This window comes from Dromiciops gliroides, chromosome 1 (assembly GCF_019393635.1).
Source record: "Dromiciops gliroides isolate mDroGli1 chromosome 1, mDroGli1.pri, whole genome shotgun sequence".
Classification (NCBI taxonomy): Eukaryota; Metazoa; Chordata; class Mammalia; order Microbiotheria; family Microbiotheriidae; genus Dromiciops; species Dromiciops gliroides.
In genome coordinates this window covers 479,720,220-479,734,653 of record NC_057861.1, presented here as the reverse complement: position 1 = coordinate 479,734,653, position 14,434 = coordinate 479,720,220, and the positions used below count along the sequence as shown (strand labels likewise).

Below are 14,434 nucleotides of genomic sequence, written 5' to 3'. Positions count from 1 at the left end.
TGAAAAGACATTACTGATGACATTCCAAAAAGTTGATGTAACTAATATCCTACAAGATTCCATTTGCCATAAGCCTCAATTATTTCCTCTAACATCATATTAATCTCATATAGCATAAAAATTCATTTGACTATTGTAAAATTCAGTTTTAGATAGTACAGTAGAATCTGCTACATTCTGAAAAACAAAATGTTTTATGAAAAATCAGAATTCAAAACAGGTTAAAAACAGTAATCACTAAGCTGGAATTTAATTTTCTTTTATTAAAGTGAAGGTGCTTTAAACACACAACCTGTACTTCTTTTGGGAAAAATATATTTTTATAATAAGTATTTTAAATACATTTACTATTTTATTTATATTACATATAGTATAATTATGTGTTTTATATATATGTGCATATATATACAAACGTGTACACACCCGTCACATAAATACATATTTTACTAAATAAATAATTAAAACCATTTTAGGATTCAATAATATGTCAAGATATACTTTCTTTTGTCTAGTGTAGCCAAAGTATCATAAAAGAAGTTATGACTTCTAAGTAAACACTCCATGAATTTACTTAACTAACTTAAATATTCAAGGTCTTGGTTTGAAGAGTCCAACAGACTAAAAGTCTCTTTTTCAAGATTTAAGTTGACAGATTGAATGACATGATCTTCTAAGAGCTGAGAAATTTTAGAATTTTTGCTTTCTGATAGTTCATGATCCTTGCTTGGTACGGGTAAATTATCATCTGTTGCACAAACAGCTGTATCTTCTACAAGAATCTCTTGCTGGTATGATCCAATTGGAATTTCAGCTAACCCAACGTAGTCATGATCAGCCACTACTGAATCATGTAAATGATAATGGCTATCTAAAACAAACAAAATGCAATTAATTATAATTATAAACGATAAGAATTAAACAAGAATATCAATCAAGATAAAAATGCCCTTTTTCTCACTGTCTAGTAAATAAATAGGTATATAAAGAAGCTAATATTTAACAATTATGATAGTTTACCACTTTGGAATAAGCAGTTTTTAAAAAGTAAGATTTTCCTAAAAATCATATCAGATTGATGGAGAGTTTATGGTTTCTGTAGACTACTTTTTTCCCTCTTTAAGTAACAAACTAGAAATAATAACGTTTGGAAATTATGCTACCCTAAGAAGCCTCCTTGTAGGTAATATGGTATAGTAAATAGTGTGTCAGTTTCAGCCTGAGTAAATCCATTAATGTCTCACTGGCTTTAGGCAATTCTCTAAAGACATAAGTTGCAGAAGAGGTGCAGATCTAAACTGGGAGGGGGGATTTCATCACCAGGAGTTAGTTACATGTATCAATGAAATCACAGGTCCAGTTTAAAAATGTGTGTGTGTGTGTGTGTGTGTATACATACACACATATGCACACACACTTCTTCCTTCAGCATATTTCTGGAAGCACAAGTGGATGAATTAACTGAGGTTTTAAAAGGTTTATTAACTATACTGGTTGAACTCTAATGAAATTTACAACTCTTCAAGTAACTTATTAAAGAACTAAATTCATGACATAAAAATCCTATTTTCAGGTATCCAGACTCTGGACATTAGAGATTCCTTAGATTTGATTTTAAGATCTAACTAGAAAATGGAAGATAAGATGTAGGTGTGGAAGAAAGAAGTAAAGGTTTATTTGAAAATGTGAATTAGTAATTGGCTCAGAATACAAGTGGATATCTGAAATACTCAATGACTACTTTAGCTAATTTCCTTCTTGGAATAAGAGCATGATCAATTTTATACTAATTTAGCAATTAGCCTGGGGGACAATATTTTAAAACCAAACAAAAAGGTAATAAAACTACATAGAACTGACTTAGAAAATTCTATATAAATGACTATACACAATGGAAAATTATTCTGAATACTCTACATGAAGCATACTTGTGTAGAAGGGACAACAACCTTATTTATTCTTTTTTTAATAATAAACATTTTTATTTATAGTTTTGGGTTCTAATTTTTATCCCTTTTTCCCTCCCTCCCTCCACTCCCCCCCTTGAGGTGGCAAACAATCATATGTGGGTTATACACGTATGATTATGTAAAACATTACCATATTTGTCATTTTGTACAAGAAAACTTGATTAAAAGAAAAAAATGAAATAAGGTGAAAAATAGCATGCTTCAGTCTGTTCCATCAATATCAGTTCTTTCTTTGGAGGTGGATAGTACGTTTCATCAATAGTCCTTTGGGATTGTCTTGGATCATTGTATTATTTTTGTTTGTTTGTTTGTTTTTGTGGGGCAATGGGGGTTAAGTGACTTGACCAGGGTCACACAGCTAGTATGTGTCAAATGTCTGAGGCTGGATTTGAACTCAGGTACTCCTGAATCCAGGGCCGGTGCTTTATCCACTGCACCACCTAGCTGCCCCATGGATCATTGTATTATTGAAAATAGTCAAGTTATTCACAGTTGTTCATCAAACAATATTGCTGCATCTGTGTACAATGTTCTCTTGGTTCTGCTCATTTCACAATATATCATTTAACCTTATTTATTCTTAAAGGTGGAGCCTATTTTTAATTCTTGCAGAGCAGAGAGCCCAGGGTTATCAGAAAAAATAGAAATTTAAACGAAGCATGCATGTACAAAGCTTAAACCCAATAGGATTTAAGACAAAATGGACTCTGATGGGATTGTAGCAGTAATTTAATGGAGTTTTGCAACATACAGAAGACAATGAAGGCTTTTATTTTTGTTTCTTCTGTTCTTTTTCCATATTGTCTGTGCCCTTTACAGAATACTAACATCCTTAAAATAAATCTAATTTTAGATAATTATAGTATTTTTGACCTCTCAAAATTATTTTAGTTGTACTCAGATATTACCTAAAGTATAAGTTAATATTGGCTGAAAATAAAGCCTAAATTTTGTTTTTATACATTGCCTCTTTCCTTTTGAGGATTTAAATGGGTGAGCCTCATGGAGAGTGATACAATATTTTCTGGACTCTTCAAAGGCCTGGTAAAACCCAAAGTATGTAATACTCTCCAGAAGAATCTTTCCTCAACAGGTTGAAACTTGAAAACCCAAGCCAGCTGATGGTATCCTTCGGAATGTAAAAATCCAACAAGCTGGCATTAGAGTTTTGACAGCATTAACTTGAAGAAAACAGAACAGAGGCTCCAAAACCGGATTTTTAAAAGTTCCACTAAATATTTATAAAATAGAGAAGATGATGTTGTGATACTCAGATAAACAATTTTTTTTTTTTAGTGAGGCAATTGGGGTTAAGTGACTTGCCTAGGGTCACACAGCTAGTAAGTGTTAGGTGTCTGAGGCCGGATTTGAACTCAGGTACTCCTGACTCCAGGGCCGGTGCTCTATCCACTGTGCCATCTAGCTGCCCCTCAGGTAAACAATTTGCAAAATAAATAAACTTACATTAAACTTTTGTATCCAACTTTGAAAACTGGCAGTCAAATAAAATTAATTTCCTTTTCATTTTTATAGCTTTCCATGTTTTCTCTCTGAAGTGAACTCACTTAGAACCAGAAGTACACTGTACACACTAACAACAATAATATATGATGATTAACTGTGACTTACTTGGCTATTTTTAGCAACACAATGGTCCAATACAATTCCAAAAGGAATCACAATTAAAGAAAAGCTACCCACAACCAGAGAAAGAGTCTGAATGCAGGTTGAAGAATACTATTTTTCACTTTATTTTTTTGATCTGTGTTTTCCTTCACAACATGACCAAGCTGGACATATGTTTTGCATGATTGTACATGTATAACCTGTATCAAAATGCTTACCATCTCAGAGAAGGGAGAGAAATTGGAACTCAAAATTTAAAAAAAAATGAATATTAAAAGTTTTTACATGTAATTGGGGAAAAATATAATATTCTTTTTAATGAAGTGAGCTCACTTGTTAAGGCAGGATACATTTTTTTTTTAATTTTTTAAAAATTTTTATTTTTTTTTAACAGGGCAATGGGGTTAAGTGACTTGCCCAGGGTCACACAGCTAGTAAGTGTTAAGTGTCTGAGGCCGGATTTGAACTCGGGAACTCCTGAATCCAGGGCCGGTGCTTTATCCACTGCGCCACCTAGCCGCCCCAGGATACATTTTAATGGATACAATTTACTTGTTTTATCAAGACCACTTTTGAATCAATGGTGGAAAATAAAATTTTATTTTGTATAATTGTTTTGTGATTAGCTCTGGGTAATTTTCAGAGTTCTCATTTAGTTGCTTTATAAATTCCAGAAGGTATTTCCATCTCTTTAATGTACTTCAAGAAAAGATTCTATTATAGGCAGACAGATTCATTTGCAAACTGTAAGATAGGCCAACTGACTTTTGAATGGGTCACTTTCTATTCATCAATGAATGAAAAAACCCAGTTCTAAGCATTGTGCTGAGCGCTGGCATCCATGGAACAGAGGGACAGAAACCAACATCAGCAGGATTAATAGTTAACATTTTGGGCATTTAGACTACTGCCAACTGCTTCAATTATTCTGAATTAGGTCTTCCAAAGCCCTTTCAACTCTGCTATTTCCAACCTTAGAAAAAAGTTTACACTATGTTCTTAATTAAGTAATGATTCTTTTCATTTATATACATATTGCCAAAGTCTCTGAAGCATTTCTCCTTTTTATTCTATTAATTCACTTACAATTTGATGCTAATTTAATACATCATAAGTTCAGAGATTTTCAGTAAGAAAAGACTTTGAAGAGCATCTAGTCCAAATCTCTATTTGCTGATAATGGAGGCCCATTGAGGTGACATGAATTTAAATAAATATTCATTAAGCACCAAATACTTGACATTGTGTTAGGCAGTGGAGATCCAAAGACAAAAATAGCTCTCCAGGAGCTTATCTTCTGCAGGTGGTGAATGGACATGTATAAAAATAAGTATGATAGAAGGTAAAATGAAGAGAGAGAGGGCATTAACAACTCTGGGGTAAGAGGAATCAAGGAAGACTTCATGGAGGAGGTGGCACCTAGACAAGAATTCTGAGAAGAATTGAAATATGTGTCAGTTGTGGAGGATGTTAGCATAGAGACTGAATATGGAGTGTTTTATTTGGGGAAGAGCTATTAATACTTAATATTATAAAGTAATATTAATAATCAGTATTAATTAGTTTGGATAGACATAGAGTTTATGAAGGGCAGTACTATATAAAATAAGGCTGACTAGGTACATGGAAAATATGGTGAACAAAGGTGGTGGTTATGTGAATAGAGACAAAAGGACACACGCAAGAGATCTTGAAAAAGCAGAATTAGTAAGATTTGGCAACTAATTGTCTAGGAGGAAGGGATGGAAGAGAGTCAAAGATGATACTAAGTCAGGATGATTGGGTAAATGGTGTTACAGGAAACAAAGAGAAGTTTGGTGGAAGAATGAATTTAGAGGGAAATAATATAAGTTCTATTTGAGGTAAATTGAGTTTGACATGTCAATGGTTTATCCACAAGAAGATATTAGGCAGTTGATGATGCTTGCAAGACTGGAGCTGAGGAGAGACTTTAGGGGTAGATATATAAATTTAGGAGTTATCTACATAGAAATGATACTTCAATCAGAGAGAGCATAAAATACCACACCACAGAGATAGTGTAGAAAAAGAAAACATCCCTAGGGGCACCTAGGCTAAGGAATAAGTAAGGTAAATGGATGATGATGCAACAAAAATGTCTAATCTAAGAGATAAGCAGAAGAAAACAATGTTATGGAAGCCAAGGAAGGAAGTATTTGTTAATGGGTTCAAAAGGTTCAGAGCCATCAAAAAAGAGGCAGTCTGAGAAACTTCATTAGATTTATCAATTCAGAGATTGCTGGTAACTTAAGAGACATCAGTTCAGTAAGTGATGGGTCAGAAATAAGATTAAAAGAGGCTGAGGAATAAGTGAATGGTGAGGGAGAAGTCATCAAGTAGAGACTATTTTTCAAAATAGTAGACAGTAGAAGAGATATAAGATAAAAGTTTGAAAGGGAAGACATGGTAAATAAAGGTTTAAGGATAGAGAGATCACATGCTTTTAGGTAGTTAAAGAGTAAAGCTATATAATGGAGAGACAGAGTGACAGACTGAGAGAGACAGACACAGAGAGACAGACCCAGAGAGAAGAGAGAAAGGAAGGCGGGGGGGGGGGCAAAAGAAATAATATCAGAAAGTAACAAGAATTACTTTCTTCAACATGTATGAAGTTGAAAGCTTTTCAGATGTCATTTGGCTTTCAACTAATCTAACTCTTAAAAGTATGATTAAGCCTATTTCACAAACATAACAGAAAAGGCTGATAAGCAAGCACCAGTTTATGAGGAATATAAAAAGGTACAATGAGGAAAAGTCATGTCAACACCAGGTAATTGAAAAGAAGCATGAAAAATAAAAAACATATATATATATATACACACACACATATATATTTGTAGGGCAATGAGGGTTAAATGACTTGCCCAGGGTCACAAAGCTAGTGAGTGTCAAGTGTCTGAGGCTAGATTTGAACTCAGGTCCTCCTGAATCCAGAATAATATATTTTTAAAAGAGACAAATAAAAAAGATTTTCTTTTTTACCAAACTTGTGGTTTCATTGGTGGAAGTAATTTACAGTTACGAGACTTCCTTTAGCACTGCAGATCTTACGCAACTTGCATTACTTCCATAAGAAAAAAGAAGGCCTGGGATAACTGGTCAAAAGATATGCATCAAAAAACCAGAAAGAAAATCTTATTTTGGAGGCCAAATCAAAGAATAAAGTCATTTTTATGGGTTTTAAACATAATTCAACTAGTTAACTTTTCTGGGTTTTTTTGACCAAACTGTTCCATCTTAAAAAAATATGTTTTACAACACTGTGTGATGATCAACTGTGATACACTTAACTCTTCTCAGTAATATAATGATCCAAGATAATTCCAAAGGACTCATGATGGAAAATGCTATCCATACCATACTGTTTCTACTTTTTTTGTTTGATAGTGTTCCCCTTTGTTCTGATTCTTCTTTCACACAACTAATACAGAAATATGTTTAATGTGATTGTACATGTATTGCCTATATCTGATTGCTTGTTGTCTTGGGGAGGGGGGAGGGAAGGGAGAAAAATTTGAAAGTAGAAATCTTATTAAAACAAATGTTGAAAACTATCTCTATATGTAACTGGAAAATAATAAAATAGTTCAATGATTTAAAAAAATAAATCATTGTTAAAAAGGTATGTTTTGGGGGGGCAGCTAGGTGGCGCAGTAGATAAAGCACTGGCCCTGGATTCAGGAGAACCTGAGTTCAAATCCAGCCTCAGAAGCTTGACACTTACTAGCTGTGTGACCCTGGGCAAATCACTTAACCCTCATTGCTCCGCAAAAAAATAAATAAATAAATAAATAAATTTTTAAAAGGTATGTTTTTATCATAAATGGCAAAACAGTATGAGTGGGATAATCACAAAATAATCAGAAAAACTAGAAAATATCTCCCCAAATTCTTGCATTGCTGATGATGAAGCAATAAAATCATAGGAAGGGGAGAATATCATTAAATCAAGTCCACCAAGACTTTTTTCAATTTTTCTTATTGATATCAAATTAATAAAAAATTTTGCCAAAAAAGCATGGAATAAGAAAAACAGCTATGTGGAATAATGCTAACCTAAGGACTGAATATGCTTTCTCTACACATGTACTAAAGAGGAATAGATTAGAATTTGGCAACAAAACAGATTTGCCTTAGACAATGAACCTTTGATATGGCTTTGAAATCTGAAGGCTGCAGAGTAACCATGACAGATGCAAACAGACAACCATAACCACATAGTAATAGTGTTCTTGGATACAGCATGTCCAGTGGAATTATAGTCAAATTTAAAAAAAAAAAATGTGGATGGTTACTCAGTGGCCTTTTGTTTGCTTAAAATTCAACTAGAGAATCCTTTTAAAATCACCTTATAAAGATTTTTTCTTTTTTTGAAGGGAAGATATGAATGTGACTTTATAGGAAAAGAAGAAATCACATTTACTGTTAAAGTTTATTTGTTTTTTTGTTTTGCAGGGAAATGAGGTTAAATGGCTTGCTCAGGGTCACACAGCTAGTAACTGTCAAGTGTCTGAGGTCATATTTGAACTCAGGTCCTCCTGAATCCAGGGCCAGTGCTTTATCCACTGCGCCACCTAGCTGTCCTTACTGTTAAAGTTAAAAAGTAGTAGATTGATTTTTTGTTTTTATTTTTGTTTTTTGCAGGGCAATGAGGGTTAAGTGACTTGCCCAGGGTCACACAGCTAGTAAGTGTCAAGTGCCTGAGGCCGGATTTGAACTCAGGTACTCCTGAATCCAGGGCCGGTGCTTTACCACTGTGCTATCTAGCTGCCCCCTAGATTGATTTTTTAAAAGGCTCAAAATTAAGTTTCAGACTCTAGTATTAGGCTGGTTAACAAGATGTTTTTTGTGTAAGATAGTTAGGTGGTATAATGGCTACAGTACAAATTTAGTTAGGAAGACCTGAATAGAAAACCTGCCTCATATACTTGCTAGCTCTGTGATCCTGGGCAAATCTCTTAACTTCTCTCAGTCTTTTTCCTCATCTGTTAAATAAGGGCACTGGTCTTAAAAGCCTCTTAGGGTCTTATGATCCAAGTATCTCAATGTTAACTTTTCCATTGTTTAATATTGCATAAATCTGTCTTCATGATACCTGTATAGGCTGCCAAAGGATGGGATATAGGCGTAAAATGAAATCTCTGAAAGAAAAAAAAAATGTATTCTTACATAAGAATACACTGAAAAATAAGACTGATTAAGAGCTATCCTCTGGTTCTGTACAAGCCAGATTTTGGGGAAAAGGGTATCCCTTAATTAATCCAATACATTATAACTGTTTCCTTTATAAGTTCATCATCCCTATAAAGTCCCCTTACTATGGATGATCCTCAAGGCTTTATTTTGGTATTTCTTAGATTCGTTTTCCATACTTTTACTCAGTGACTTCATCAACTTGAGTTTAATTACCATCTCTATAAAGATGACTCCTAAATCTTTACATTTAGCCTTAGTCTTTCTTCTGAGCTTCCCATTTGTTTCCATTGACCCACTGAATATTTCAAATTGGCCTAGCTCAGAATTGCAAACTCACCACATTCAAAACTAAACTCAATATCTAAATGTATCAAGGATACTATAATTTTCCCACTCAGACTCCCAACCCAGGCATCCTTGACTCTTCAATGTCCTTTACCTCAGATCTAACAATCAATAAACATTTATTAAACACTTACTATGTGCAAATCACTATGCTAAGTACAAAGAAAGGCAAAATCCCAGCCCACAAGGAGCTTACAATCTTATGGGGGAGACAACATGCAAACAAATATATGCAAATAAAAAAAGGAATATCCTTTAAATCAGTTGATTGCTTTGGTTTATTTTTAGTTTGTAGGATTAAACTCCCTTCTTTAGGAAAAACTAGCCCTAACAACTAAGCCAGTTAACTAAGATAGCTATTTTCTGAAGTCTAGGTTACCTAAGGATCTAATGAAGAAATAGATTGATAAGACTTTATCATTTAGTAGCAGATAGTTTAGAGTAAGACATGTATCTTTGTAGGAATAAAATAATCTAAAATAATCATAGGATTATAAGATTCTTTTTAAGGCTAAATTCCCCTACTAGCAGCTGGGGGGGGGGGATTGACTAAAGGTTAAGTTCTTTTCAGGCTTTGTGGATAAGCTTCCTTTTTTTCTTGAGCTAGAGGTTAAGTATAAGTTGAGTAGTGCAATCTTTTAAGGTTGGGTTTTCCTTTCTGGCAGCTGGGAGTGGGGTGGGGGGGTGATTGCTAACCATAAAACAAAAATTTCTCTTTCCCACTTTCAGTTCAAACTACAGGCCCCTTTAAGGTAAGCTTCTATTTGCAAAATGCTACAGGTGCAGAGCAGTGATTCCTAAGGAAATCTTACAGACACAAAAGGTGAATTTGGGTTAAGAAAGCCTGGGAGGAATAAAATAGTCAGATGACCTGACTCATCCAATTGAATTATGTTCAAAACAAGTTTCCTAAGATTGCTGTAATTCTTTTCTACTATAAAAATAAGCTCTGTAAATCACTCCTTGTTCATTACCGAGGGATTAGTTGACCTGACAATGGTAAACTGTCAACTGTTACTATTAAATCATTCTTTACTTGGAAACTTTGTACCTCAGAATTATTTTCTATTTCAGATAATTTTAATACAAACAAGCTATCCACAGGATAAATTGAAAATTATTACAAGAGGGAGGACAGTAAAATTAAGAGGGGCTGGGAAAAGCTTTCTATAAAAGAAGTAATTTTAGTTAGGGCTTAAAGGTAGCTAGGGAAGTCAGTAATGCAGAGTTGAGGAGGGAGAGTGTTTCAGGCATAGGGGTATATCCACAGAAAAAATACGAAGCTGAGAGATGGAGTGCCTTATTCATTTAACAGCTAGTAGGCCACTGTGACTACGTGTCAGGGAGTGTGGTATAAGAAGACTGTAAAGGTAGATGTGGGATAGGTTATAAAGAGCTCTGAATGTCAAGCAGAACTTTTTGTATTTGATACTGGATGTAATAGGGAGCCACTGAAGTTTATTGAGTAGAAAAGTGACATGGTCAGACCTGCATTTTAGGAAAATTACTTTGATAGCTTAATAGAGGTTAGACTGGAAGGGGAGAGAATTGAGGCAGTCAGACCCACAAACAGGCTATTGTAATACTACAGGTGTAAGATGATGAGGATCAATATTAGAGTGGTGATAGTGTCAGAGGAGAGAAGGGTGTGAATATGAGATGTTGCAGAGATGAAACTGACAGGCCTTGGCAACAGATTGGCTACAAAGGGTAAAATACAGTGAGGAGTCCAGCATGACTCTAGGTTGCAAGCCTAAGGGACTGAGAGGATGGTGTTGCCCTCTATAGTAATAGGGAAAAGGGGAGGAGGTAGGAAGGGTTTAGGGACATGTTTACCTTAAAATATCTATCATCTACCTGAAGATAACGATTTGGGCATCTATTTGGTCTGTGAAAGGCAGTTTGAGATTAGGAGATTGGAGGTCAGCTGAGAGACTGAGGCAGGAAAGCTAGAGCTGAGAATCATCAGCATAGAGCCTGTAGTTAAATCTGTGGGAGCTGAAGAGATCACCAAGTGAAGCAGTATAGAGGGAGAAGAGGGCCCAGGACAGAACCCTGAGGGACACCTATAGTTAATAGGGTATAATCTAGAGGAGGATCCAACAAAGGAGAGAGAGAGTCATCAGAGAGGTAGGAGGAGAATCAGGAGGGAACGTTGCCCCCAAAAACCTATAGAGAAGGAAGCATCACGGAGGAGACAGTGATCGGTGTCAAGGCTGCAGAGAAATCAAGGAGAATAAGGATGGAGAATAGGCCAACCAGTTGTCAAATATGATCATTTTTAACTTTACACATCTGCTGTTCACACCTGCCCATCTCTACAATCACTACTTAATTTGGGCCCTCTTACCGTCTTTCCTGGCCTACTGCAATGATCTAAATGATCGTCTCTCCCCTCTCTAATTGAACCTACACACAACTGCCCAAATGATTTTTCCTACAATTCAGGTTTAACCATGTCACACCTTCTACAAAACAAATTCTGACAGCTCCCTATTTCCTTCAGGAAATTTAAAATATAAATTATTACTTAAAAAATAAACTACTTGTTTGGCTTTTAAAGCCTGTCACAAAAGGGCCCTCGCCATATTTCTGCAATGCTGCTATCTGTTACTTAGCCTCTTCCCACACTCTGGCCCTTCTCCAGGACTTTGTCCTAGTTCTCTCTCATGACTGGCAGATACTCTCTTCTTTACTTTCACCTCTAATCAAGCACTATCTTCTCCATAAAGCCTATCCCAATAATCCATGATCTAATACTCTCTCATTCACCCCTATTTTACTTTTTATTTATTTTGTATATAACTTATTTGTGCCTTTCTTCCCCCAACAGAATGTACGTAAGCTCCTGGGAAAGGGATTATTTCATTTCTGTCTTTGTATCCCTAGCACTCAGTATACAGTAGACATTTAATAAATACTTGTTGACTGACTGACTGACTGAGAAAACTGAACATCTGTTTGGAAATGTCTTTCCAGATGTGCTTTAAAATGTTCACTTGGGGAAGGTTTTTGCCCTTTTTATAAGTAACTGGCAGAAGCAGGAGGTAGAATGTTAAATTGGGCAGAGTCTAGCAATGAACTATTTAATGTAAAGTAGGCATTGACTAGAGAGAGGGAGTTAATGAGCTTTGAGCTTGGAATTCCAGACTGGTAAAAGACTTCAAAACGTCAGACTGAAGATGAATGCTGCTTGGCAAGCCTTTGCAATCTTTTACTTTTCTTGGTTGGCCATGAAGGAAATTTTTTAGAAAAAAATAGCTATCATCTAAAAAAAGAAAATGCAGGGGCCACAGGTCCTTGTAATGAGCAAAAACTAGTTGAAGGTGATAAAACTCTGACGTCAATATGACATCATTTAGATGGGATGCCGATAAGGGCTTTTAATATAAAAGCTATAACACAGAAACACAGGCTGGGATCAAAGCTAAAGATGTACCTCAGAAAGCTTCAGACTCAGGAAATGTACAGGAAAAAGTAATAGTTTTTTAATAGTTAGGCAGCAGGTAGATAGATGCAGCTCTAGGAGCTTTAGAAGGCTGTAAGCTCACTCTGTGAGTTTATTATGGACTAAGGTAGCCAAAATAGCCTATATGATCTTAAGCAGCATTAAAAGAGACACAGTATCCAGGATAAGGGAGGTGGCTGTCCTGTATTCTGCCCTGGTCAAACATCTAGATGCTTGGGCATTTATTCTGGGCATCACATTTTAGGAAGGGCAATGATCTCTGAAGAATGTCCAAAAGATAGCATCTAGGAGGATGAGGTAGCTAGAGCTCATAACATATGGCCATTTATAAAAGGAACTGGGAATATTTAATCTGTAGAAGAAAAAACTTGGGAGAACACCAGAGCTCTCTAAGTATCTAAAAGGTTGTGCAGAAGAAGCATTAGAATTGTCTGACTTTAGAAAACTAGGAAAACTTTTTGCAAAAAGTTTCTCTGATAAAGGTCTCATTTCTCAAATACATTCAGATCTCAGTCAAATTTACAAGAATTCAAGTCATTCCCCACTGACAAATGATCAAGTGATAAATTCCCCATTGATAAACTGTCAGAAGTTGTCAGAAGAAATCACAGCTATCTAAAAACACAAAAAGAAAAAGATGTTTTCAATCACTATTGATTAGATATATGCAAATTAAAATAACTCTAAGGTATTACCTCATACATATCAGATTGTCTAATGTGATAGAAAAGAACAATGACAAATGCTGGAGGGGATGTGGAAAAACTGGGAGACTAATGCACTGTTGGTGAACTTGTGAACTGATTCAACCATTCTGGAGTGCAATTTAGAACTATGCCCAAAGAGCTATCAAAATGTACATACCCAGTAATATCATTGCTAGGTCTGTACTCCAAAGAGATTAGAGAAAAAGGAAAAGGACCTGAATGTAAAAAAAATATTTATAGCACCTCTTTTTGTAGTGACAAAGAACTGGAAATTGAGGAGATGCCCATTAATTGGGAATGGCTGAACAAGTTGTGGCATATGATTGTGGTGGAATACTATTATACTATAAGAAATGATGAGGAGGATGGTTTCAGAAAAACCTGGGAAGACTTATATGAAACAATGTAAAGTGAGGTGAGCAGAAACAGAACACGTACATGAAAGTTGCAATATTGTATAATGATTAATTGTGAATGATTTAGCTAATTCTCAACAATAAAATGATTCAATACAATTCTGAAGGACTTATGATGAAAAATGCTCTCTGCTGACAGGGAAAGAACTCATGGGGTCTGAATGCAAACCAAAACATACTTTAAAAAATTTTTTTCTTGTTTTTTTCTTTTGGTGGGGGCAGGAATCTGTGTTTTCTTTCACAACACAGATAATAGGGAAATATGTTTTGCATGACTGTACATGTATAATCCATATCAAATTGCTTGCCCTCTTTTTTTTTTGCAATGCAATGAGGGTTAAGTGACTTGCCCAGGGTCACACAGCGAGTAAGTGTTAAGTGTCTGAGGCTGGATTTGAACTTAGGTCTCCCTGAATCCAGGGCTGGTGCTTTATCCACTGTGCCACCTAGCTGCCTCCAAATTTCTTGCCTTTTTTTTTTTAGTGAGGCAATTGGGGTCAAGTGACTTGCCCAGGGTCACACAGCTAGTAAGTGTTAAGTGTCTGAAACCGGATCCGAACCCAGGTACTCCTGACTCCAGGGCCGGTGCTTTATCCACTGTGCCACCTAGCTGCCCCTATTTCTTGCCTTCTTAATGAGGGATAAGGGAAAAGAGAAAATTAAGAACTCAAAATTTTAAAAAACAAA

At 35.5% G+C, this 14,434-nt stretch overlaps 1 protein-coding gene across 10 annotated transcripts in view; it reads right to left on the bottom strand.

Moving 5' to 3' along the window:
- Window positions 1-388: 388 nt before the first annotated feature.
- Window positions 389-14,434, bottom strand: part of GIN1 (gypsy retrotransposon integrase 1) — a 45,974-nt gene continuing 31,928 nt past the window's right edge. For 9 of the 10 annotated variants that reach the window (XM_043978434.1, XM_043978123.1, XM_043978497.1 and 6 more), the window contains one exon: window positions 389-868. In XM_043978434.1, the coding sequence (XP_043834369.1) occupies window positions 576-868 (293 nt within the window). In that variant the 3' untranslated portion in view covers window positions 389-575. The remainder of the gene's footprint in view (window positions 869-14,434) is intronic. The other variant, XM_043978651.1, reaches the window with a different exon arrangement.